General features: G+C 49.8%; 1 protein-coding gene across 4 annotated transcripts in view; it reads right to left on the bottom strand.

Moving 5' to 3' along the window:
• Positions 1–25906, bottom strand: part of NEDD4L (NEDD4 like E3 ubiquitin protein ligase) — a 333633-nt gene extending 307727 nt beyond the window's left edge. For all 4 annotated transcript variants that reach the window (XM_046024976.1, XM_046024977.1, XM_046024978.1 and 1 more), the window contains exon 1: positions 25500–25906. In XM_046024976.1, the coding sequence (XP_045880932.1) occupies positions 25500–25547 (48 nt within the window). In that variant the 5' untranslated portion in view covers positions 25548–25906. The remainder of the gene's footprint in view (positions 1–25499) is intronic.
• Between the last annotated feature and the right edge of the window lie 1172 nt (positions 25907–27078).

Raw genomic sequence — 27078 nt, 5'->3', positions numbered from 1 at the left:
CTGCACAAGGAACAAAATGTCTAAAGTGTGCACAAGCCAGGGAGGGAAGCCTAACAGTTTTCCTAACACCTCAGTTGCATGTGGATATGCCCTTGTTCTTAAATAACCTTGAGATTTAACTCAACGTTCACCCCTTGAAAGATACAAATCACTGATTTTTAATTTAGTCACAAAGCCGGGCACCTAGCACCTTTAGATAATCCCAAAACATTCGCATCATCTCCAGAGATACTTTATACCCTTTAGAGAAACACTCGATTCCCTCTTGCCACCGGACTCCCATAGACACTAAGCACCTGCTGTCCTCATGGATCTGCCCGTTCTGATCAGTTCAGATCAGTGTGTGGACGCATCTGGGTGGCTCAGTCGGTTAAGTGTCCGACTCCTGATTTCAGCTCAGGTCTTCATGCTCTCAGGGCCCTAAAACTGAGCCCTGCATCAGGTTCTACACTGAGCATGCAGCCTGCTTAGGATTCTCTCTCCCCCTCTCAAACAAAAAGAAAAATAAAAACAACTCAAATAAATGTGTGGCCTTTTATGCCTGGCTTCTTCCACCTCCTATAGTGTTTTCAGCATCCACCCATGTTGTACCATTTACCAGACCTTGACTCCTTTAATGAGAGTAACTTTCTGCTGCATTGATAGAACATGTTTTTGCTTATTCTTGCATGTCCTCTCTCTTTGTGGAAAACAACAGAGCATAAACCTAAGGATTTATTTCAAGACTTTCAACTATTCCACTGATCAATATGACTTAAGACTGTGGCTTTTGTAGTAAGTTCTTTAAATTGAGAACTTGATTCCAACTGTGTTCTTCTTTTTCAAGACTATGTTGGCTCTTCTGAGACCCTTGCATTTCCATGTGAATCTTAGGATCAAGATTGTCAGTTTCTACAGAAAAGCCAGATGGTGTTTTATAGGGACTTCACTGATTCTGTACATCAACTTGGAGAGTACTGCCAGGTTAACAATGTAAGTCTTCCAGTCCACAAACACAAGTATACTTGTCAATGCCCCACAGGTCTGTATCTATGGTTCTGTTCATGTTTCTGTTCTTTTCTTCTTGTTCCCCATACTGGAAAATATCAATTAACCAGCTTTCAAATTCATGGATTCATTCCTGGGCCAGCTCAAATCTGCGAATGAGTCCCTCTAGTGAATTTTTCTTTTCAGTTACTGTACTTCTCAACTCCAGAATTTTTTTTTATTTATTTTTTGTTGCTGTTGTTTAATAATCCATACCTTTCGTTACATTCGCTACTTGGTGACAAACCACTCCATTTTTTCCTTTAATTCTTCAGACATGGTTTCCTGTAGTCCTTTAAATATATCCATCCCAGCTGATTTAAATTTTGTGTATGTGATCCAACACCCAGGCTTCCTCCTTTCCCCTTATATGGGCTGGCCATATTTTCCTTTCCTCTCTGGGTATCTCATAATTTTCTGTTGAAAACTGAACAATTTTTTTTTTTAAGATTTTATTTATTTATTTGACAGAGATCACAAGTAGGCAGAGAGGCAGGCAGGGGGTGGGGGGAGCAGGCTCCCCACTGAGCAGAGAGCCTGACGCGGGGCTCGATCCCAGAACCCTGAGATCACGACCTGAGCCGAAGGTGCCACTCAGGTGCCCCAATAACTGAACACTTTAAAGACTATAATGTTTCAGTTCTGGAAATCAGCTCCCAACATTATTATGGATCCCCAAGTTTGTTGCTGTTTTTGTTTACGTAAACAGTCTAGGAAAATCACTAACTCTCTATTTTGGTCATACACAGCCCCTGAAGTCTCTGTTTAGTTTACTTGGTGGTTTGCCAATGACAGCATGACTCTGAACCAATAACTTTCCAGCCTTTACCAAGGGCTTCTGTGTATATGCTGGGGTGTGCCTTCAGTGCTCTGTCAGACAGTGTGAATTCTGCCTTAATCTTCACTTCTGCTTGCACAGGGCATCAAGGTCAGCCAGAGGTGAGAACTTAAGAGTCTTCTTAGGTCCTTCCTGCACATGTGCAAAGCCTTGTAAATTCCCAGAAATGGGTTGGACTTTTCCCAAAGCCCTTGACGGACGTTTCATTTTCAGGTTTTTCTTTTAGGATATTTTGTCAGTTACTGGTTGGCCTTAACTAGCAAGACATCTTCAGGGCACTGTGATTAAACAGTTGCATCTGATTGTTTTCAACAAATGATCAGTGAGTACAGCCCCTTTACACAAAGTGAACCAAGTCAATCAAATAAAGAGAAGCCGGAAAAATGGAGCTTTTTAAGCAAGCTGCCAGGCAAATCAGATACTGACATTTCCTGCCAGAGTAGGCATTCTAGAGAGCTCCAAAATTCTGTTCTGCCCCATCTAGGGGCTCCCAGACTGTTGGTTTTCACAACTACCATACCTGCAAGGTTGTCAGCTTTCACGTCACAATGCAGCTGGGGGGAGGGATTAACACAAGTTAAAACACCCCTGTTCCCACTGAGGTTCACTATTCCTATTGAGAGACCTCACTGTTTTTCCTGAACAAGTTTTCCTCAAATTGTTGCAAGTCTTCAGTGAAGTTCTGGAAAAGCAGGTGTCTCTAGCTTTTGCCATTGCTCTCAATGCATTTGTAGCACACATGTCCAGAGGCCCTTACTCTGCCCATTCAGGAGTTCTAGAGCCCTTCTCTATTCTTGCATGAAATTTTAGTGTGGTATATACCATCATTTAAAACTCAGTATTATGATGGGACGCCTGGGTGGCTCAGTGGGTAAAGGCCTCTGCCTCCGGCTCAGGCCCTGATCCTAGGGTCCTGGGATCCAGCCCCGCATCGGGCTCTCTGCTCGGCAGGAAGCCTGCTTCCCTTCCTCGCTCTCTGCCTGCCTCTGCCTGCTTGTGATCTCTGTCTGTCAAATAAAATAAATAAAATCTTTTAAAAATAAAACTCAGCATTACAGTGTCGCCCAGCATCCCAACATTAACACTTCCTCCTCAAGTTCACAGAGACGGCTACTTCAGAAGTATGGATAAAAAAGATGTGAACAGTTTATAAGCACTGCCCTCTAATCCAGGCAAACTTTCTTCCTGGGGAATCCCTAGCATCAACTACTTCCTCACACTCAGCTTAGGAAAGAGAAAAATGATTAGAGTCTAGAGTGCTTGTAATAATAATTTTCCCACACTGCTAAATTTACGTCAGCTTCAACTTCTGAGAGTCGGTTCCTGGCAAGAGAGCCCCTCGTACAGCTCCAACATTGCTAGAGCTCAGCGACTGTTGAAAAGTTGTGGAAATGAAGCCTTCACGGTGCTCATCAGGCCGTTAACACTGGCTGCACAAGGCCTCAATGAGGTCGTCCTAATACCGGATAAACCGTTCGAGAGAAGGGTAGGTAATACGGAGCTACAGAGGAACACAAACTTTTCTAAAGGGGCCCTCAGAGGCCCCACTCTGTCTCCTACCAACCAGGCCCTCCCATCGCTTCAGAGCCAAACCTGGTCCACAGCCATCCCCCTCACTGACCTCTCTTAAGTGTCTACCTTTCCTGGATGAGTCATGGGGAAAAAAGAGAAAGTGTAAGTGGGGAGCGGACATCTTCCCTTGTAGGTAGGTTTCCTTTCGGTCTCCCGTGCAACAATGCTAAGACACGCCCACCCCCTAACACAAGACGGTAAGAGAGCTTGTTCTCGTTCATCTCCTTTGTCACTTACCAGAATCCTATTGACTCGTTTCCTCATCTAGCTCCTCTATTGCACAAGTGACAATCCTCTCTCTCCGCTGAGCCTACAAACCAATCAGGATGGAGGATGCTTCTATTCTTTGTGTGTACAACTGTGCAGCCTGTGGCTGAACACTGTGATCCCACCTCGCCTTTTAAGGAAGTTCCACACACACCCCCGGGGGGTCCAATGCCCCACCTAGACCACCTGCACGCCCCCTGCTGCTGCCACCAGCTGTCTTCTAGAATCCTCCGCTCCCAGCCTGGCTGAGAAGTGCCAGCTTCCCGGGGCGCCTCCTTCCCCTCCCATCAGCAGCACACCTGCTTCTGTTTCTCTCTCCAGCTTCCACTCCAGAGCTCCAATGGGATGCAAATGACACATGAGAAAAGACAGTCTCTGCTGCGGCAGTCACAAGAGCCCTGAAGAAAGTACTGCCAAGTCCTCACAAAGCTACTCTTCTTACTTCTAGCTGAAGCTCAATTTCTTCACTAAATGGCCCCATCAGAGCTGCGTGGTGACACCCGGACTTCCTATCACTTCCCTTTATGGTCGCTCTTCATGGCCCGAGGTCACCGTGGCACCGGATGCACACAGACATCCTCAAAATCAGAGCCCAACACTTGCAAGCTTGAATGGTGAATCTGGACTTTCATCCAGACCTGTTTTACACCAGGAGGAGAGCTGCTTGCTCCAAACCCTAAGCCAGCACCGCGAGCGTCTGCACCAACGGGCCCCCACGGAGCTCTGCTGGGTGCTGCCCAATCCTGCCTCGTTCCACTGCTGCTCTTCTCAGGGGAAACAGCAAACGCGTTTAAGTTCACTTTAAAAGAAAGGCCCCTAAAATGCTTACGTTGTGAGCATATCAAGGATCACTGAAAGACGACAAATTCTGAATCCACTGTGGGCACGCAGGAAAGATCTAAGTTTAGAAACTCACAGAAATCAACCCAATCCCCAAATGAGCGGGTAGCATTGGAGGAGAAAGTGCTTGCTCAGCCCGTGACCGAATCTTCTAGTGCCCAGAAATCAATGCCCCGAGTAAAGCCCCAAACCAACTCACTTCTATGAAAACAGAGGCTTCACAACAGGATTGACAAAAGGCTTCCCAAAATGCCATGAGAAGCAACAGGAAACACACAACTTAAGTGACAGGGGTGGGGGGCGGGGGGGGGGAGGGCAGAAGGGGGATGGGTCTATATTTCTACTGTAAGAGAATTCAGTAGTTTCTACTTTTACTTTTGTTAAATATTTGTATGAAGTTTATTTTTTTTTAAGATTTTATTGATTTATTTGACAGAGAGAAACACAGCGAGATGAACACAAGCAGGGGGAGTGGGGAGAGGAAGAAGGCTTCCCGCTGGGCAGGAGTCCCATGAGGGGATGAGGGGCTGATCAGCGGCTCGATCCCAATCACAACCTGAGCCGAAGGCAGATGTTTAATGACTGAACCACCCAGGCGCCCCTGAAGTTTATTTCCTGATTCTAACTCTACAAGATAGGTATCTTGAAAAATTTGGCCAATTCTTTCTGACTCCAGCGCGAGTTAACTCTGGCATGCCATTCTAGCCACCCTGGGACTCTAAACACTCATTTCAACAGAAAGGCCTCATTCGACACCTTCTCAGACCTTCTCGACTGGAGGAGTGGCCATCAGAGCCCATATCCCGTTACATCCAACACCCTGAGTGGTGGGCAAGTATGCTTTCCCGGGGGATAAATTTAATTTCCAGAAACAGCTTCAAAGCCAGCCATAGTGACTAAGATGAGTGTTCAATCCAGTTAAGAGCATTTTAATGAGGTGTTACTGTAAGGCAATGAGGCTAATGTGGACAGCAACCTGGCTGAAAGGCAGTTTTGCAGAATAAGGATTACCGAGAAATCAACTGACCTACAGTTACCCTCCCACGAACCCACATTGAATGGCAATGCTCATTTAGATGGGCGGCATCCAGTCGATCTGTTAAGAAAATGTTCCTTATGTTATGATCATCCCTGGTTAAAAGCAAAGGGAGGCAGGAATTCTTTTAAGGCAAGAATAACAAAGCTATTCAGGAACCGTGTGCGAGTCTGCATAGCCAACGACCCTAGCGACATGCTGTACAGAGCACAGAGACCCAAGGTCTGCCATGCTGGGAACTCCAGAGCCAATAACTGATTTCTGGTTGCCATGAAAAAGAAAAATCCAACAAAAGCATTTACTACCTGGAAAATTGGCAAGGTCATTTATGGTGATGGGGGAAAAGGAAAAGGGATAAGGAATGGAAAGATGAGACTGAATGAACTGTGTTACTTTTATTATTATTTACTCATGATGGGGGGTGCAGAGAAAGAGGGAGAAGCAGACTCCCCACAGAGCAGGGAGTCTGACACAGAACTCGATCCCAGGACCACGACCCGAGCTAAAGGCCAATGTTCAACCAACTGAGCCACCCAGGCGCCCCTGAACTGTGTTATTTTACCAGGGAAATTTTCAGCACCAAACTGTCTTTAACAATAAAGGCTGGGGCGCCTGGGTGGCTCAGTCGTTAAGCATCTGCCTTCAGCTCAGGTCATGATCCCAGGGTTCTGGGATGGAGCCCCACATCGGGCTCCCTGCTCAGTGGGAAGCCTGGCTCTCCCTCTACCACTCTCTCTGCTTGTGTTCCTTCTCTCACTGTCTGTCTCTCTGTCAAATAAATAAAAATCTTTAAAAAAAAAAAAAACAATAAAGGCAAGATCTGTAAAAGATCTAACAGCACCTTAAGATGTATTAGAACTAACTGACAATACATGGCTGGGACCGGGTGAGAGTTCCCCACCTTCTGACCCATCACAGCTGTATAATGCCAGAGCCAACAGACAGAATAACACATCAGCTTCCCAAAGAGGCTCTCCCGCCCACCATCAGAATCCCCTCCCTACTGGATCCCACTCGAGAGCAGGGACCACACCTTGCACAGGGAGCCTCCAGCGACGACCATCCTCATCCACTAACACAGGCACAGTCTAGATCACCTAGACGGCCATCTCATGGAGCTGAGCGCTCCCACTCATTTCTGGAGCTTCCACTGGCACTTCTGTTCATTCAAGATGGAAGCAGAACTTCTGCTGAGTCTCCAGCTAACAAGACCTGAAGTCAAAGAGGCCTTCATGCTTAGCACATGATACAGTAAAAGTCTGAATAACAGAAGGAAAACAGAACTAAATGACGACCCCCCCCCCCACTCCAAGTCCCCACACATGATAGGTCAGGAAAGGAAAACCTGTCCTAGCTGCCAGTACACTTCCTGAGCACAGATACAACAGCTGTGCTTTTAGTAAAACAGCATCAGCTGTCACATTAACATCATGGTTCAACGGAGTGAGGCTGGGAATTAGATTTGTAATGAGACTGCACATTGGTCTTGGTGATCATTATGGTGATACGTGCACTATAAACGTGTTTATTCCTTTTATGTTTAGACACACTTCAAGACACATAATAAAAAAATAATTTCAAGCAACACATGGAGTCTCACTCGTGTTCTCCTTCTAAAGGAGCTCTACCTCACGATGCCTATGATCTGCACCCCCAAAAAAGGAAATGCGATTCACTGTTCTTCCCCAAACAAGCAATACAGAATAAGGTCTTCCTCACTGGGAAATCTTGGGGCAGAAAAGAGCTCAGCCCCATCAGTTAAGCACTGAGTTACAGAAACATTAGCATAGTGAATAAACGTTATGTTGTTATTTTGACGGTTAGGCCTCAATACTGACACATATTTACAAGAGGTCTTTTCACTGATCATGCCTTCAGTTTATCAAAACTTCCTATTACTCCTTTTGGGTTATGCTTGTGAACCTAAACAAGGGATCTGAAAACAGCAGAAACGACACAGGTTCAATGCTCATGTGGTGTAAAACAGGCTAGCAGCCACGAACACCGAGACGGCAGCCACAGGGAACTTTTAGGTCCTCCTTGTCTCATTTTCACCCTGCCTTTGTATGCATCCGTGCCAGGATGAGAACAAGAACTCTCCCAACATAGTCTGCGGCTCTGCTGTTGGTTTGCCGAACTCTGTGAGGGGATCGCCCTCCAGTCCTCCCTAAGCACCAACTCTCGCAGAAGAGGACTCCCCCAAAACGTGGGCTGAAGAGCCCCATCTGGTTCAGCACAACAGATCCAACGGGGGTAAGGACAAACTTCACCCTCACCAAATGGCCCCAGCAGCCCAAGCACCAGGACACCGTGTGGCCAGCAAAAAAAATGAGACAATACAACACAAAGGCTGTTCCAAACAGACAAATCCTGCCTGTAAGTTCCCACCCCAGTGTCAGTGTGGCGGCCTCCCTCACATCGCCATCCAAGACCGGATCTTAAAACATAGAACCCTGAAAATATCAAGAATAGGTTATCAAGGACAGTTCAAATGTGAAAACTTGATCTCAAAGCTCTAATGTTCAGAGCTATCAGGGAAGGCTGCGGACACATCCAAAACCCGCCCAGGAGCTCGATGATAACCAGGAGCCCCATTCGAGCGTGAGCAAGTGCATCCTGAGCTGCCAAAAGCCGTGGGGTCACTCGAGACCACCCTAGGGGATTCTCAGAAGGGCTCCTCACCTCTGGCCAATCAATGTATTTTTACATTTAGCTCTAAATCCCAAGCAGTCCTGTAGGATCTTCCAAATTCCCCTCTTCGTGTTATCCTTTCCCAAAGGGATTCTTAGTAATTAAATTACTTTTTATGTAAAAGTAATTTACATAAAGGGCCTGCAACACTTCATATGCACAAGGAATAAACAGGACTTGGAAATTAAAATTTCTGCATTTTTATCTTGCCATGAATTAACAGCAGTATTTTTAAAGGAAGATAGTATGTGTTCCCATATTTAGACCTGCAGGGGGAAGCCAACGTCTAAATGATCGTATTTCTAAATGATCGTATTTCTGCGAAATCCTCACTGTAAGACCTTCAGGATCAGAAGACGCAGAGCTCTTCGATCCTATGCAGAACTGAGTATAAATAACCATCTTCCTTCCTGCCTCCTCCAGTCTGGAGCCAGCGTTACAGAAAAAGAACCCCTGGGTCCCACGAGCCTCTTCCTCTGCAGCCATGTGAGGAGTAAGAGCAGCAGGAGAACTGAGAAGGCATGTCTGGATTCCGACATGGGTTCAATTCCGACTCTGGCACTTACTAGCTCCCTGGCTTTGGCCCTGCTCCCCTCCGATTTCTCATTGGAAAAATGTGAAAGACGGGATTGATAATGTCTCACGATTGGTTCACGGGGTAGGCTATCAAGCTATGTAAAACTGGCATATACTGGAGTAGGACTGCTCAACCTTGACCCTCCTGGCATTCGGGGCCAGGTGTTTCTTCCTTGGGCGCATGCCCTGTGCCTTGTAGGATGTTTAACAGTATCCCCTCCCTCTAACCCACCAGAGGCCAGCAGTACCTCTCAAGTTGTGACAACCAAAAATTTCTCTAGGCACTGCCAAATGCTGGAAGGGGCGTGCCCCTGATTTAGAACCCTTGTATTTAGGTATTTAATAGATGCAACTTTCAGGGCACCTGGGGGGCTCAGTTCAGCGGCCACCTCTTGATTTCTTCGGCTCAGGTCATGATCTCAGGATCCTGGGATTGAGCCCCACATCGGGCTCTATGCTCCATGGGGAATATGCTCAGGGATTCTCCCTCTCTCTCTGTCCCTCCCTCCACTCACGTCCACGCTCTAAATAAATCTTTTAAGAAATAATGGTAATTTTAAAAAAATAAATGTAAGTTTCTCCCTTCCTACCATCATGTGGCCCAGGAAACAGGCAACGTGGGTGATTAGAGTCCTTCCTTTCTCTCAGCTGATCAACCAGTCATCAATCCAACGCCACCTGAGTCCTAAACCCCTCCTGCCTTTATACCCTTGCTGCTTCCCACTGTCATCTCCACCCTCTCTCCCAGGCCGGCTGCATGATGGCCTGCCGTCACTCACCTCACATCCACTCTCCCCTTGCTGCACGGTGAGCACCTGAAAAGCCCAAACTGACACCAGTTTCCCAAAGTATCTCCGCGAATGGGGACCCAGTTCCTCAACCAGGTCCACAGGCTGTCCACACACAGCCACTTCGAGCTCTTTGCCTTTCGATCCTGCCACCAGGGCCCCTGCTAGTGCCCTCTGCCCCCTCCGTGAAAAACCGCGTGAGACCCCAGGGCGTGGTGGTTCCATCCACGGTCCTGGGGGCCAGGCTGCCCGATTCAAGTCCTGGTTCTGCCAGTTACTAGCTCTGTAATGCTCTGAGCAAGTCCATTAACATCTCCGTGCCTCAGTTTCTCGCCCCAACCCCAGGAGGACGGAGCTAGGAGGACACGCCTCAAAGAGCTGATGGGATGATTAAAGGAGGTCGTTTTCGTAAGATCTTAGCATCAGCATGAAGCATGCGGAAAGTGCTCAAATTTTAGCTGCTTGCTTATTTGCATCTAAAACTCAGCTCAGGGGTTGCCTGGGGGGCTCAGTCACTAAGCATCTGCCTTCGGCTCAGGTTATGGTCCCAAGGTCCTGGGATCGAGGCCCACTTCGGGCTCCCTGCTACGCAGGGAACATGCTTCTCCCTCTCCCACTCCCCCTGCTTGTGTTTCCTCTCTCATTGTGTCTCTGTCAAATTTAAAAAAAAAAGTCTTAAAACTCAGCTCAGAAGCTCAGTGTGTGAAGCTGGACACCCTAGCTAGGTTTTCCACCCATCTTCACACCCCAGACCAAAAAGCAACATCCTGTAAAGTTGTTTCTGCTCCTTCACAGCCCACCACGGGCAATGGCTGTGTGTAGGCAGGTCTTAAACAGATCAGACACCTGCAGGGAGCCGGAGCCGCAGGCTACCTGCCTCCACCTACAACATCAAAGCCCAGGAGGTGTTCACTCCAGCCCAACACTCACAGAGCAGACCATCTCATCAGATCAGCTGGTACCCCCTCCCAAAAATTCATTTTTAAGGTCTTTTTTGAATCCCAGGTTGTTCACACCATAGAGATTATCCCTTTTTCCCTGTCTATGCCATTACCTAGAATTTGGGCAGCAGGGATAGGTAAGAGCAAAATTCTAACTGAAAAGGCAGACCTCTTGCCTCTCCAAGCCCCCAAGAAAAGCAAATACATTCTACAGAAAGGCAAGACTCGACTCGCCTTTGATCCTCTGACACACCTGGGTTTCATTTTCCACAGATTCTTAAAAGGGCAAAGAAACGGTTGGAACTGTCACTGTCCACACCAGAGCACCTGCTTGAAATGCCATTTTGCAAACCAGAATTCAGGCTGCCTGGCAGAGAAGGGCACGGTCCTTGTTGCCTGGGAGTTAAAATCACAATAATAAAACCGAGTAGTTGCTCCTTCAACAGGGACATCATGGAACTTGGACTTGCCAACCCACCTCATTCTATCCATGAAGCCATCCGTGAGTGCGCATTCCCGTCCCTTTCTGCAATTGTTAACCTTTTTGGGTATTAAGACCAGCTTCATTCTAACAAGACTGAAGTTGCTTTAAAGATATAAAATATAGGGGCGCCTGGGTGGCTCAGTGGGTTAAAGCCTCTGCCTTCGGCTCAGGTCATGATCCCAGAATCCTGGGATCGAGCCCCGCATCGGGCTCTCTGCTCAGCGGGGAGCCTGCTTCCCCCTCTCTCTGCCTGCTTCTCTGCCTCCTTGTGATCTCTCTCTCTCTCTCTGTCAAAGAAATAAAATTTTTAAAAAAATTTTTTTTAAAAAGATATAAAATATAAGCCTATAAAAGCACTTCAAAGAGTCAGGGCAATGGGCAAGAGAAGGGAAAGAGAGAAGGGAGAGGACACTAGGTGGCTACCCACCATGAATTAGAATGGTAATTCCCAAGCCTGACATTCCATTTGAAAGGTGAAAAAACTCAATTCTCGGGCGCCTGGGTGGCTCAATGGGTTAAAGCCTCTGCCTTCGGCTCAGGTCATGGTCCCAGGGTCTTGGGATCAAGCCCCACATCGGGCTCTCTGCTCAGTGGGGCACCTGCTTCCCCTTCTCTCCCTGCCTGTCTCTCTGTGATCTCCGTCTGTCAAATAAAATAAAATCTTTAAAAAAAACAAAAAACAAACAAAAAAAAACCTCAATTCTCCTCTGTGCAGACTTTCAGTTCGGGGTTGTGATCTCACTCACAAGGCATGAAGTAGGCGTGCGTCCCGTGGCACTGGCTGCCACCAGGCGGGTTCCCAGAGCCCAGCACAGCCAGGCCAGCTCCGCCATGTCTGGTGCTGACTCCGTGCTCCGCGCCTTCCCCACTGTAGGCCAACTCATACTCACATCGCCTGCCTCCGCCGGGCAGGAGAAGGTCAGCACCAAGGCATCAGTGCTTCTACCTCCTTGGCCTGAGGCAGCTGAAGGGTCAGCGATGCCAACACAACCAGAGATGGTTCCGAATGCAGGCCCAGGAACCCCACAGCAGCGATCACACCAAGCTCTCCGCGCAGGCAGACCTCCTCACTGCACCAGTTTCTCCCCCTCCACACACAAATACACTCTGGGGTCTCCTAACTTCAGAAAACATCCTCCAGGACCCATTCCTTGCTTTCAGGCAGCCACAGGTCTCCCCCTGTGTTCAGAGCAAAATTCCTCCAAAGGGGCAGCCTCTAGTCCCCATGCGTCTGCTCTCCTCCCCAGGGCATCCATTTCTGCCCACCCCAAGGCAGCCCCCCCAGGCTTCCCGGCCCCAGGAGCACTGGCCAATCCCATCCCAGCAGCCACCTCCTCGCCCAGGGCCTGCCCAGCTCCGCCACTGGAGTCCTCACCTTCCAGAGTCCCAGGTCTCAAGTGTCAACCAGCCACCAAAGGCCCCAACGTCCCATCTCCGCTGGCTCTAGACACTCACATCCACCTGCCTGCTGGGATCTTGCCGATGCTTCGCAGGTGTATTACTTTTACCCTCGACACGGACCTTTTGATCTCCAGATTCCCCCCAATCTTGTTCTTTCTACTCTTCCTCCCAGGAACGGACATTCCACCTAACTGCTCACACCAAAATCCTAGGTCCTGTCTCTGGAACTGTTAAGTTCCAGACAATTCCTCCCCAACCTATGCACAGTCCATCCATTCCACCTCCTCCTGCCAAGACCCGCCAGAATCCCAGCTTGGCACACCTCCTCACCGACCAGTACCCCACTTTCCTGACTGGCCTCCCTGCTTTCATTCCTATCCTGCCCCCAACAACCCCTTCCCCAGAGCCCCTTCAAGTCACAAATCAGATCCTGCTACTCCCCTGCCAGAAACCTTCCAATGGATTCCCCCTACACGGAGAAAACCCCAGCCCTCCACAGCGGCCGTCAAGGCCATTCCCGATCTGTCACTGGGGCCCCTCTTTGGCCCCACTGCCTGCTAGCCCCCCTTCAAGCTCCAGCCACTCCGGTTCTCCTCCTGTTCCTCCAGCTCATCTTCATCTTGGGGCCTTTGTGGTTGCTCTTCCCCCATCTGGAATATTGTCTCCAAACCTCAAGTGGCTGGCAACATCTCATGTGGGCGCAGTTCAATCCCTATCATACCCCCTATTATACTGTAAGTCCCTGGAGAGTGTCTGCACCCCTACAGCACTGGGACAGGGGGGGTGACACGGATGACTCAGCTCCCCTCAAGGACACAGAAACATGTCACAGCCTCTCCCTGACGCAGGGACGTCCACGGCTCAGCACACACTGCATGGCCTCACTACTGCAAGCCCCTTTAACGTTTATAATGGGCCCAAGGCGTGCTTAGCGGGGTCTTCTTTTGGGGAGGCGCTGGCCAGCACCTAAAAACAATTCCTATGTCTGGGGAGCCTCCACAGTGCGACTTCTGCTGGGAGGCCAGGCCCACCTCCCAGGACGGACACCGAGAATTTCAGAAGGGAGGGGCAGAGCCCTCGCTCCGCTCCCCGGGCAGCACCGTGACAGAGGCTCGGCTAGGCCTCCAAGAGGCGGGCTGCAGGACAGAAGCCACACGGCTGCCCGAGACTGCTCCTGCTTTCAAGAATACCCTCGGCTGGGGTCTGGGAACTCGAATGGGCAATGGTTCCCTCCACAGATAAAAAATGTCCCCTAAATGAGCAGCATGCCCCGCTGCACCGGGACTGTGCCAAGCACGTGGTCCACAAGGAACACTGACTCTCCTTCCCGGAGGCAGGAACGGTAGGGCGTGCAGACAGGGTGCTTACAGGGGAGCCCCCCTCAACCAGATAAAATCCCTGGGCCTGGAGTGTGGAGATTCCCCGGTGGACAACACCACACGCACGCTGTCGCAACCACCGCCGCCAGAGGAGCTCTGCCCATCCTGCATGTGCCGTTGGGAGAGGCCTCCCGGGAGCGCAGCACCCAGCTTCCTCCGGACCCCTGTGCACGCAGCTTTCCCTGTGGATTTTGCTCCATATCCTATTACTGTAAGAGACCGTAACAGTGAGTAGAACCATTTCTGGGTCTTTTGAGTCCTTCTCTTGCATCACTGAGCCTGAGTGGTTGCGAGGCCCCGACACGGGTAAGCAGAGGAGAGCCACCGCATCCCAGCAGGGGGGCAGGCCACCGCACAGCATCCAGAGACAGGAGGAACCTGGTCACGGGCCGCATTAGGCGGCAGGGAGCCAGCATTCTCTGGAGGTGATGTGGGGTGCAAAGCATTCCTTGGCCCAGGACTGTTACTAGTCAAGCCTGGGTCTCCAGCTTGACAGGTACTTCTGCGCTATCCAAAATGCCTTGATAAATCCCTTTCTGCTTAACTTCATCGGGACCGGTCACTGTCGCTTGCGGTCAGGAGCCCTAACCAGAACAGATTTTGTCTACAAAGGGCTATACATCAAACTGAAATGGCCGAGTCAGGGGGCAGGCAGAGGGTCCTGTGGGTCCCACAGTCCCAGTCCAGGGAAGCTGGTCTTTCCGAAGAGGCAGAGCAGAGGCAGAGTGGGTTCAAGGGCCCGGTTGGCCGCCACACCTGACCTGTGCGTCTCTTCCTTCCAGGCTCCTTTCAAATTGCCTTGAGGCAGAAGCCCTGGGAAGGAACAGGGAACGAACAGGGCACAGAGACCAGACACTAAGACACAGAAATTCCCAGAACCAAGGCCCTCATCTAGAAAAGGTCACTAGCTGTTCTTACCAGCCCAAGGACTTGATTAGAAGCAAACAAACCAGATGCAAAGTTCTCCCAGGAGCAACACTCAGGTCAGATGACACTAACCCGTGGCTGTTCAACCCCCAGACACACATCCCTAACGCCCCACACTCACACCAAACAGGTGCCCGCCCCCAGCAGGTGCAGCTGCAGAGGACACGGACCACGCGAGGGTCTCACACTGGGCGGAACCCAGCAGGGCCCGAAGCCGCCAGACCACCTGACCAAGCCAGGAACTCCAGGCCAGTCCTGATCCTCCGGCGGCCACGCTGTTTTCTCATTTTTCCCCCCTCCCAAGGGGGAGGTTTACTGCAGCATCCTACTCTGTCTTCACCGTTGTGGGTGGATGTTTGGGGGACCAAACCTACTCAGCCATAAGTCACTAAGAGAAGGGACAGACAGTGATTCACCCAGAGATCTGTGCAATACTTAAATGAGTATTGGGGTTGCCTCCCTAGAGAAAGGGAGCATGGGCTCTCACAGCGCCACGGGCATTTCTGAAGGTGGGTGAATTACCCAGCTGGTGGGCTGTAAGGTCATCATGGACTTCCCCTCAGCTCGAGGGGTAGAACCTTAGAAAACTAAAAGTTATTCCATCCCCTCCTCACCATTAGCTAGTTGAGATAAGCAGATGGAAGCTTCCATGGCCAGTGCGACACAAGAGATTGCCTGGGTCTCTGGGAATGAAATTTCTTTACTCTCCAAAGAAAGACACAGGAAGCCATTCCCCTTGCTCTACAAGTTGGGAAAAAGAACACAGCTCTGGCTGCCACGGGCAGCGCCCCTAGGACCCACAGGGCTCTGAAAAGGACTAGACTTTAGACAGCGGAGTGAAGATTGGAACTTGCTTCCTCAGTGACATCACTGAACTGGCACATGTCCTTACCGTCCAGGTGGGCACTTAACAGACACAAAACGGCGGGAGAGAGAACGTTCACCTCCATGACAACTATCAATAATCTACAGTGACACACAGGCTGCTGAAATACACAAACTGAGACTGGCCGACTCAGGCACCCCGGTTCTGTAGGCTGTAACTCGGGACACAGATCAGCTGTCAGTTGCATCCTTATGGCGGAAATATTAAAAGCAGCGGGCAGGTGGGGGTGGGGACAGAGAGACAAGTGTCAAATGACGCATAGGCGTCGCAGGTCAACTGCACCCTTTGGTTCGGGAAGGGACCACCACGAAACGTACTCGGGCCTACGGATACTGGATGGACACTCCAAGCCTGCTCCCAGCAGCTTGCAGACCCCGAGATATTTGCAGAGATGACGCAGCCGGCGCACTAGTACCGTTCTGACATTGAAAACCACTCAGTGCTGCACCACCGAGACACTCGGGCAAAACCCAATTAACAAGAAGAGAAACAGATTTCAGTTTGGTTTTTATACTGCACACCAAAAATTCCAGAGAACACAAAACGCCGCTGAAGATTTAAATTACTTCTCTGCACCTGTAGTGCACAGAAGGATGAAAATACAAATTCCAGTATGAAAATACAAATGTCCATGGTGGAGAAAACCAAACCTGTTCTACAAGCTACAAATGAAAAAAGTCTCATTTCCTGGTCACTTTGAAAAATGTCCCACCCTTTACCTACCCCTGGGCTTCCCACCTTGGCAGGGAGCTTCTCAAAAGCAAGAGCGGTAATGCGCAACCTTGACCTTGACATCCTTAAATACAGAGCACACAGCAGGCCCTCGATGAACATATGTTCAACTGAACACAAACCATCAGTATTTGTTCTGAGCAAGTGCTCTCATTTTTACCCAGAGCCTGAAGTGCTTCAAGCATTTGGGAGGTTTCTTTCTATCTCACTTTGAAACTTATTTTTGTATTAAGAAAAACTCCCCTGTAGAAAAATCTAAGAAAAAATATAAAAAGGCCATGAAAATCAGCTGAAATCCCTTTGCTCAAAGATAGCCACCATCGACATCCTGGGATACATCCCCAGTCATTTTTCCCAATGCATACGTCCTTTTTTAAATTTTTATTTCTTTGACAGAGAGCACGAGTAGGCAGAGAGTGGTAGGCAGAGGGAAAGGGAGAAGCAGGCTCTCAGCTGAGCAGGGAGTCCAATGTGGGGCTGGATCCCAGGACCCTGAGATCATGACCTAAGCCAAAGGCAGACGCTTAACCAACTGAGCCACCCAGGTGTCCCATATGCATAAATACTTTTAACCACAATGAGACTGTACTGCGCCCACTATTTTGTACCTACTTTTCCAGTTAGATGAGTGAACTCTCCACTTTATTGAATACTTTCCAATACCTCCCCTGCGCCATGGCCAGCCACTCCCATGACAGCAGGATGCTCTTCTCTACCTCACTTCTCAGAGAAGAAAGGAAAAGCTCTCAGCCCAAGCCCAAAGTGTTTTCTCTCACTAGTAACAGCCAGTGAAATGAAGACATCTCTTCCAAAGGCAGACGGCATGGCACATACCAATTTCTCAATTGTCAGTATCAACACACTCTGGAACTCCAATATCAACACGGGGTTCAGCTCCCTCCAGAGCTTAAGCCAAGGGCCACATGCATTCATCCTCTAGAGTTACTAACGGATGGGGAGGACGTACAGCCGGTTCAAAGTTTAGAAGCGACCTGCCTGCCGTTCTGCTTGCATCCAATTATCACACCCCAGCCACCAAGCACAAAGGGAACTGGAGGAGGATAAAAGGCAGCAAACGGATTCTCAGTTTTGCTTTTTCTTTAAACCTCACACTCCTTCCCCTTTCCAACCCAAACTGCCAAAGATGAAGTTGGCACTAGACTAACACCCGAAGATGAATCACTTATTAACTGAGAGAGAGGGGGAAAAAAAAACCCAGGAGACTGGGGTGGGGGGGAGCGCGAGTTTTCAACAGACTCAGGTTCTGAAAGTAGTCGGCAGATCTGAGTGTGTGCGGAGCTTTCAGCTCTGTGAGATCCACACCGAGAACTTACTAATAAGCCAATTCTCTAAACAGCTCGGGCTCTTGTTTTGGGGCGTGGCGGTGTAAGGTGGGGGAGGAAGGACAACAGACCAAAATAACTTCCAGTATTTAAAAAAACAAGACATACACGTGTAAGTAAAACTAACCCATTCAACAAACATCTTCGTTTAAAAAGGAAAAGAAATCAAGAGAGGATCTTCACCTTCTCCGTCACCTCTGACCCAAGCCTGTCTCCACCAGAGTCCTCGTGCCCGGGATTTCTAACACAGTTGCCAAAACATCCGTGGGACGTTCGAAATCCTGTAGATCACTGAACTAAGTCTGCATTCCGAGACACTAATTCATAACAGATGTTCCAGAGGTGGTTCGGTGGGACTTCCCACCAGATACCAAGGTGCTGGCCACGTTCCCAGGGGCCATGCCCGGCAATGCTCTCCCGCCGTGAGGGCTTCACCGGCTGCAAAGTCAGGCCTCCCAGTGGGCACTAGAAGGCGCACTGCAGAGCCCGATCCGCAGCTGTGTCCATGGAGAACGAGAAGAGCCAGGCCTCAAATGCAGCGGGAAAGTGCAAACCAGGATAACAGGCCAGACCAAGACTCCCGGGCACAACTCTGCCCTTGTCGCAGCAACCCAGGGTCCCCTGGAGGTCGCCAGTCCCTCGCAGAGGTAGAAAGAGCACACGGCCCCCGTCCAGCAGACTGGCGGCGGACATGTGCCTGAGCCACTCATGCAATCCATCCAAACTTCACCCCGGTGTGCCGGAAAGCCTCTGTCCACGGGAGCACGAACACACCGCAGGTGATGGGACATGACCCTCACCAGCCACTGCTAGGCCATCCCCTTCATTCGACCACCATCCCTACGAGCCCTTGAAGTTCCATGTTGGATTTCACATCGCGGCGGGTCACTAAAAGTCACTTTTCAGGCATCTGGATGGCTCAGTAGGTTAAGCATCTACACCTGGTTTCAGTTCAGGTCATGATCTCGGGGTCCTAGGATCGAGGCCCCCATCAAGTCCATACAGGGCTCCCTGCCCAGCGGGGAGCCTTGCCCCCCCACCACCACTTGTGCTGTCTCCCTCTTTCAAATAAATAAAATCTTTTTTAAAAAATTTCTTAAAAAAAAAAAAAAAAACAAAGTCACTTTTCAATGGCCCCTTTGGTGAAAGGAGGTATAAAAATACGAAATCTCTCAGTGGATGCCTGCCTGCCAAGAAGTCACCCAACACTGAATTCGATGACAGGGGAGAGTCTCACCATTAAACTTGGCAAGTTCTGAATCACTACAGGACTCTAGAGTCAGGGACAAAAAGCCGACTAGAGGGTCAAATTTAAGCTAGTTACCCCAGATGTACTAATGGAACACAGCTTTCCTCACCTAAAGGTGTTACAAGAATAGCCGCATTCAGGCCACTCAGGTTCAGAACAAATCACTGCAACTCTAACGAGGTCCTATGTATTCATGAAATGCGTGTCCCAGATCTTTACACTGCTGGTTTTCTCTCTGCTTGAACCCGAGCCACAGTCTTACCTCAGGAATCAAGAAGTTCTCCAGCAATGAAATACTCAGGAGTGGTGATAATTATTAGTTCCTCCTCAAAGTCAATGCCAACAATTCCAGAACAGTCCGTACAGAACTAGCATTTTTTTAGAAGACCCTACGCACCCGAGAACAAAGGACATGACCGGGGTTCTCAAAGGGACTTTTCTCTGTGCACGCTTCGGGGGGGGGGGTTCCCCACAGATCCAAATGCCCGTTCCTCTTCCAGATTTAGTATGGTCTGGATAAAGGATGTTTCTTAATACTGCTCACATTGACAATCACCTGCAGTGTTTTTACCTAAACAATTTTTTTTTTAGTTTGTAGGAAAATATTGGTCTCTATATCTAGTTTCTTTATCTTCATCTCAATTCGGCTCTCATTTCTATATTCCACCAAGAGGCAACTCCCAACCAGGAGTGGCATCATGAAACAGTACAAACATTGCCACCTATAGTCAGAAAGCGAGATGTATCTGTTTACATGCTGACCTGAAAGAGAAACAGAACAAAAACAGAAAGTAACATCTGGGCGCCCTTCTCACAGCCTTCCCCAATCCTGCTGTTCTAATACTCACTTTCGAAATTACTCATATATTATTTTGACCCTCTTTCATATGGATTTGTCAAGAGTATAGTTTGCTGTATTGCCAGCAAATAGATCACTCAGCCAAAATCACTCCACAGACCTACAACACCAAAAACACCTGAAAACTCTTAAGGTAAAAATCTCATTTTACTGCTATTCATCTAGGACCCAGATTTCAAGGACACCAATAACTTCTGTTCAAATAGACCTTCTAACTCAAAAATCTGAAGAAGATCTCACTCTGTCAAAGACAAACTGATTTCTTTCACGGGTCACACACTACTGCACTTCTATGCTGTTTCAGTAACCACAGGACACAGGCGACAAGTAAACCAGCGAAGAGCACAACGTCTCTTCCCTCACAGTGAGCGCACAAGCCATTTCACAGCAACTCCAGAGCGCGGGCGCCATGATGTGTGACACCAGCCTCTAACGTCAGGGCTTTCTTCCTGGAGAGGTCTTCCAAATACACAACAGACATACTCATGATTCAGTATCATGAAACCTTTACAAGGAAGTATCCTGAGATGCGGCTCCTCGCTGCACTGCGGAGACACCCAGGTACCACTCAACCACTTCTCTTTCAACCGTGTTCTGCTACGGAAAGAAACCGTGGCCTGGTGATTCCCATTTTGCCACAGTCCTTTGAACAAAACTATTTTTGTTCCTTAAGTTAGGGAAACTGCTTTTCAGGAACGAGATCATTTAAAGCCTTCTGACTTAAATGGAATATAAATTAAAATGTCAGTTTCTACAAAGACTGCACAACCCTTTAAGAAAATAAAAACCTAATGAGAGTAGATCTTTAAGACAATACGTTATATTTGCCGGTTTTATAAAGTTGCTTTTAAATGTCACAATAAAACCTAGGTCCTTTTAGGGTTTTTCTTACATGTCAGCAATCACGATGCAGGCTATAACTCCAATACGCTCGTGTCCCAGGCGGAAAGCACACCGGCCGGCACGGCTGGGCTTGACTCACGCATCTGGACTTGGGACAAATGGGAAAGTTTTCTCTCTCCCTCTGCAGAACTGCAGTTCAGCCTCCACCTTTAGTCCAGACAATATTCAACCTAATTTCCAAAACCAATCTTTGTGATCGTCTACCCCAGCTGCAAAGATGGCATGGCATGCAGGGTTTCAAGGAATCTCCTGAAAACACAGACCACTTTTTTAAAAATGAACGCCCACTCTGAATTACTTACAGATGGCTATTCAGGCGGCCTAGCTTGTAGGCTCCCTGTTTCTTCTCTGCCAATGCCAGGAGAGCATTTCCCTGATGCGACCTCTTTTCTCAGAAACAGAAAGGCAGAAATCTGACCAGCAACTGACCTGAAAGCATTGAATGAGGAACCTACTGAAACTGACCGCAGGGTTACCCCAGGTTTGGTTTTGTTTTTTAAAAATGTATTTATTTATTTGACGGGGGGGGGGGGGGGGGGGGGGGGGCAGGAGCAGGCTTCCTGCTGAGCACAGAGCCCCAGAGATTGTGACTTGTGACCTGAACCTAAGGCAGAGGCTTAACCCACTGAGCCACCCAGGTGCCCCATTATCCCAGGTTTCTAATGAGAGTCAGGAATTCTAAAACATCCTAAAATAAGGATACTTCATAAAATTAATGGTGTATCACAGTATAACACCAAGTTTTTTTGTCTTAGCAGTACATAATATATGGCATCTTCAAGTTGACAGCATCTTCAAGAAAAAATATACCTATGCCAATGGTTAAACCACCTGTAGGAATATAAGGAATCCTAAAACAGTAAGGAGTAGTGAGGATGCTGGCAAATCACATTCTCCACGTGAGAATGGAGCCCCAATGAGGTTAGATTTTTGCCATTTTCTGCAAAAATTCCCAAGCTTTAAAACACCAAGCAAGCCTCCTGGTCAATTCGGACCTAGGAGTCTTCTGTTTACCACTTCTGACGTTTATCTCCACTACAAATCAACCTCAACAACCTAGCAATGAAAATCTTTCAAGAACTTGGAAGAGAGGAAGAATGCTAAAAAAAAAAAAAAACTAGGGCTGTGCTATCAAAAGGATGGAGTTCAAATCCTGACTCTGTAATTTCCTGTGTGTCCTTATGCAGGTCACCTAACATCTCTGAGCCTCCAGTGTTCATCTGTAAATCTCAGCACCCCTTAAGTGGGGGGCGGGGGGCTCCTGAGGATAAATGAGACCACAAGTACATAAAGCCTTAACACAATGGTAGGTGCAGAGTAGGCAATATGAAACATTAATCAAGTATTCGTGTTTGTAGAAAACACAGAGGGAGGGTGTCAAAGTACTATCCCACGTCAGCCTGGCCTTCATTCCTGTGCCATCTGCCTCACTATAACCACCCCAAAAATGCCACATCTAATAAGAAAGCTGTCGTTCAGCCATCAGTTTTTATTTTACCCAGAATCTTTTCAATAAAGGATACCTTTTTAAGACCTTGTCATCAAAGACTTCAAGAGGTTAACAGTAACATTCCCAAGGAAACTGCCAAAATGTGCCGCAGATTGCCAAAAAAATAAAATAAATAAAAACAAAAAGCAAAACAAAAAACTGCCAAGGAACCAAGCCAGATGCGGCAACTAATCCAACTGTTCTGATTCCAAACTGAATCTGATGCTGGGCCCTGCATCCCAAGTTTTGCTAATTTGTTCATCTCTCTAACACCAAAGTCCTTCATTGGATGGCAATTTCAAATTTGGTTTCCCTAAGGTGACCTGATTTACATCAGTAAATATGAACTCTACCTCCTGGAGGAACCTCAGCCGGAAAGACACAAAAAATAAACAATCCACCCACTCACACAAGCAAAGCCCATATTTAACCCCTTTCATTCTGTAAGCCAGAGAGACCTGGCAGCAAGGTCCTGTCTCAGCATCCCACTGCAATGCCAGCAGTATTCAGAGCAAAAGAAATCTTTCTGAAATGGGATAGGAAACTAAGTGCACCCCAAACACACAATGCTTTCCATCAACTTCCAATGAAAATACAAACTAACTTAATGAGCTCGGTATGGACACCTATTTTGCTAAGAGATGTATATAACTCTAACGTAGCCATCAAAGTATCTTCAGGTGTGATATTCCACAGAACACCAAGGTGTGAACTGCAGTGCACTCATATTTTAAAACGCTGTGACGGGGGACGGGGGGCGGGGGCGGGGGGGGGGGGGGAAGAACACGCCTTGGAAAACCAACCCTGGCCATCGGTTTCATCAGCTGGGCTGCCTAAGAGTCTGTTAAGATCTTTCATTTGTTTTCTTATGCTGACTAATTCAGGGGGACAAAACAAGCGGTGCAAATTCAACAATTTGTTAATATTCTACGAAGGTATTCTCTGATTTTCCAAAGGCTAACCTGACGGTGCGAAACCTCCCATAAAAAGCAAATACCAGAGAAATGTGAAGTCATCAAAACAGCCCTGCCTTATTTTTTTCACTGGGAGGAGAAGCTGAAAAAAGACAACAGATGCGACTTCTCTTTTGTGTTACAACGTGCTGGGGAACCCCACAGTACCAGCAACGTAGCCATCCCCCAGTCAAGAAAATGTCTGTTCTCCCACAGAGCCCCAACATCCCTGTAGTAACATATAGGAGTGAACTCATTCACACACACACACACACACACACACACCCCAATTCTGTGTATATTCTATCCTTCACTTCCACACGGGACACCAGTTAAGATGACCCGAGTTCACTCATCTAGAGAGACCAGATGTATGCTAGGTAGATGGGGACACTAGATACGTAAACAAAGAACCAACAGGGACATGCATTGGACTCCTTTCTCCAGCTGAATTTCCCAAAACACTTTTAATAAATTTTTCTTTATTGCACTGTTAAAAATCAAGTAATTCAGAATAAGAGAGACCAGAGCTGAAGTGCAGCTGTCTTCCCCCCACAATACCTCAAAAGCCCTTTGTTTAGGAATGTCTGTATCTCAGCACCTTTCTAAAAGCTCACTGCCAGGCATCTACGGTTGCTAATTAAATGGAGAAGTACAGAATGAAAGGGAAAGCTCCTCAAAGGGTAAAGGAGCCCGAGAAAGAAACCTGGGAGAGGAGAACCCCCCCGGGGGAAAGACACAATGATCCTTTTCACCCATCCCCAGGTAACTGCACCAAAAAGGGAATTTCACACGAACACAGCAAGGCAAAATAATCGAAAACGTAAATCACACATAATCTGCATTGTGATCATTCTCTGATAAACTACATACCACAGCAAGCCTTACCTAGCCCTGTGAAGAAAAAGGTCATACCCCCAAACACTCTCCCCACCCCAAGATAACTATTCCATTACACACTTACAAAGCACGCGCATGCACGCACACACACACACCCCATACCAGAGCAGGCAAGCTGGTGAGAGAGAGAAGCCATAACGTGGGCAGGTCTCCACTAACCCCACCCCCAACACCAGGGAAAGAGAGAACCCCAGAAAAGAAAGGAGAGGAAGAAAAGGAGAAAGCCAGAAATCCCTGAATTTCCAGGCATCAACTTTTCATGAAATGCACAACCAGGATAGGAAATACCTCCCTGCTCAGTAATGCTTCATGGGTTGTAAATTCACCTCTCCAAAGGGGAGCCAGACCTGAGCGCGCACCTCGCCAGATGGCAAACCCCTCCTACCTGCTCCATCCACCCTGCCGGTCACCCCGCGCCGGCGACAGGCCTCCCACCCCCCTTTTTGGCAGAGCAACACACCAATAAGAGCCGAGCGTGGCTGGTCGAAAGAGAGCTAAGCAGCGATGTAGCGGGATCGTTTCCAAGGGGGGGGGGGGGGGTGGGAAACCGCGAGGAGAGAGGGTAGAAACAAAGCTCTTTCCACTCAAACCGACAGCCTTGGGGGCGTGGCTTATTTGATTTGCTTTATTAATAAAGGGGATCGATGGAGCTTTTGTCCCTCCACCTACCCCGGAGGTGCCGGGCTTTGAATCGTTGGGAGGGGGGGGAAATGGCAGGGCTGCAAGCTTCCTCTAAGTTTCCAGTAGCACCTGCCACCATGCTGCCCCCCCAAAAGACCCCAAGATCCACACTCCTGGTTTCGACTCTGCAAGCCAGAGGGACAGGCACACCCAGTTCGAGCGTCTTGCCCACTGCCACCGGGAGAAGCAGGCACTCGTCGGCGCACTTGCGGACACTATCACCGGAAAGTTCCGGGGGGAGGGGATGAGAACAATTCTGGTTCCTCCGCGGCCCCGGGCTCCCCCGCGCGGCGCGGGCCCCCAGCCGAGACCCAAACGTGACACACATCATGGACTCTCAAGCTGCAGGGGCGAGAGGCGGAAAGTTGCCCAACAGCCCGGGAGACGCGGCTGGGAGAGGAGGGGGAACAGGGGGGCAGAGGCGCACGAGCCTTCCTCCCACCCCCCCAAAGGGGGGAAGCGGCCGAGCGAGTCCCGGCTCGAAGGGCGCCGAGCCGCTTTATTTACAAACAATGCACTCCGCTGGGGGCTGGAGAGGGGGGGCGCGAGCGCCGGGAGGATGGGCCCGAGCACCCCCCGCCTCCAGCCGGGTCCCCGCCGCCTGGTGCACCCGCGTTTGTGGTTCCGCCGCAGGCTCAGGGGACGCGCACCCCGGGGGTCGGCCCAGTCCCCACTCCCCTACCGGCGCGGGACAGGAACTCCCCGGGGAGTCCCAGGCGGGAAGGGGACGCCGCTCACCTCGTCTTCTGAAAGTCCGTAGACCGGCTCCCCGAGCCCGGTCGCCATGGAGCCGGCGCCCCGCGCGGGTTTCTAGGCGCTCCTGGGCGGCTGGGCTGCGGCGCGAGCGGCCGGTCTTCTCTCCTCCTCCGCGCCCGGCCTGCGCGCGTCCCGCCGGGGGAGCCGCCGGACGCCGGCAGGTGAGGGAGCCGGAGCGCGCGCCCCGACCGCTGCCTGCGCCGCTTCCTCCCGGAAGGCTGCGGGGCCGTGCGGGCTGGCGGTCCCGAGAGCGCGCCGTGCAGCGGGCGGCGGCGCCGAGCCCGCCGGGCTTTCCCTCCCCGCTCGCCGGGCAGCCGCTCTCCGCCCCTCTCCGAGCCTGCTCTCGGATCTCCGGAACCCCGCTCGCCCGCCCACTCGCTCGCTCCCTGCGGCCCCCGCTCTCTCCGCCCAGTCCTCCGCCTCCTCCTACCAGGCGCCCAGAGGGGACCCTCCCCGCCTCGCCGGGGCGGGCACACGCGCCCCCCAAACCAATCACAGGCCGGCCTGGGGGGCGGGCCACGGGCCGCGGGCCGCCGGGGCTCTGCCCCCACGCCCACCCCACCCCCGGCCAGCCGAGCGGCACTCTGGGGATCGCCGGGCCCCGCGGCGGGTCGGCCCGGGCTGGGGGCGGGTGCGGGGGGAGGCGGGGCGGGTGCGGGCTTGGCCTTCCGAGCTGACCCACCCTCCCCTTCCAGCTTTCCCTGTTTTGGGGAAGGGGCGGCCTGGGCATTTGGGCGCGTGGGGGGCGCGGGGGCTGAAGGCATTTTCCCGAGGTGGGGGGAACCCGCTCAGTTCATTCCTCTTCCCTGTGGTCTTTTTACCCAGAGCCCTGAGCTCGCCGTAATTGTTAAAGGGGGAGACATGGATGTTTCTAGACCCCTTTAAATTCTTGGCAAGCCCAGCCAGCAGGACTTGGCAACGCTGTCAGCTCCCCGGGGCCGATCTGCCCGACCCGGCCGCCTGCAGGGAAGAGGCTGCCCCGGTGTGGCCGCGAGTCGCCACTGCCTGTGTCAACCTTACAGGGCACAAAACCAACACTGCTCCCGCTCTGGGTACACACCCACCCACTGGAAAACAGACAGCGTTGTTCTCTGAATAAAAGGCAGCTCATTTGTGAGCCGCAACGTGAAATACCCAACTCCAGTTTAAGGTTATCCTCTGCATATGCAAACCCTTCAGACGTCTGTATTAGCCACCGTAGGATTCTTCCCACGTCCCAGCTACTGTTTCCTCCATAGCCAGCAGTTCGTTTTCATCCTTCAGATTTATAGCAACGCCAGAGACTACTTTAAATAAGTGAAAAATTCATCACTCGACTTTTTCCAGGAAGCCTTTCCTTAAATTTAGATGTAAATGCAGTTGCGAGTTGTTGGTTTTTTTGGTTGTTTTTCTTTTTTTGGTGTTTTGGGGGTTTTTTGGTGTTTTGCTTTTTTTTTTTTTTTTTTTTTTTTTAGCAGAACATGCCATTTTCTTTTGAGAGGAAACCTCTGGACGCCTACTTAGGATTAAAAGGGTGCTCTCAGAATTCAAGTAAGAAGGGAGAACTCGTGATCCATAAGTA

The sequence above is a fragment of the Meles meles genome, chromosome 12, assembly GCF_922984935.1.
Source record: "Meles meles chromosome 12, mMelMel3.1 paternal haplotype, whole genome shotgun sequence".
NCBI classification, from domain to species: domain Eukaryota; kingdom Metazoa; phylum Chordata; class Mammalia; order Carnivora; family Mustelidae; genus Meles; species Meles meles.
Note: the sequence above shows the minus strand (reverse complement) of the source record. Positions and strands in the feature narration are given on the sequence as shown.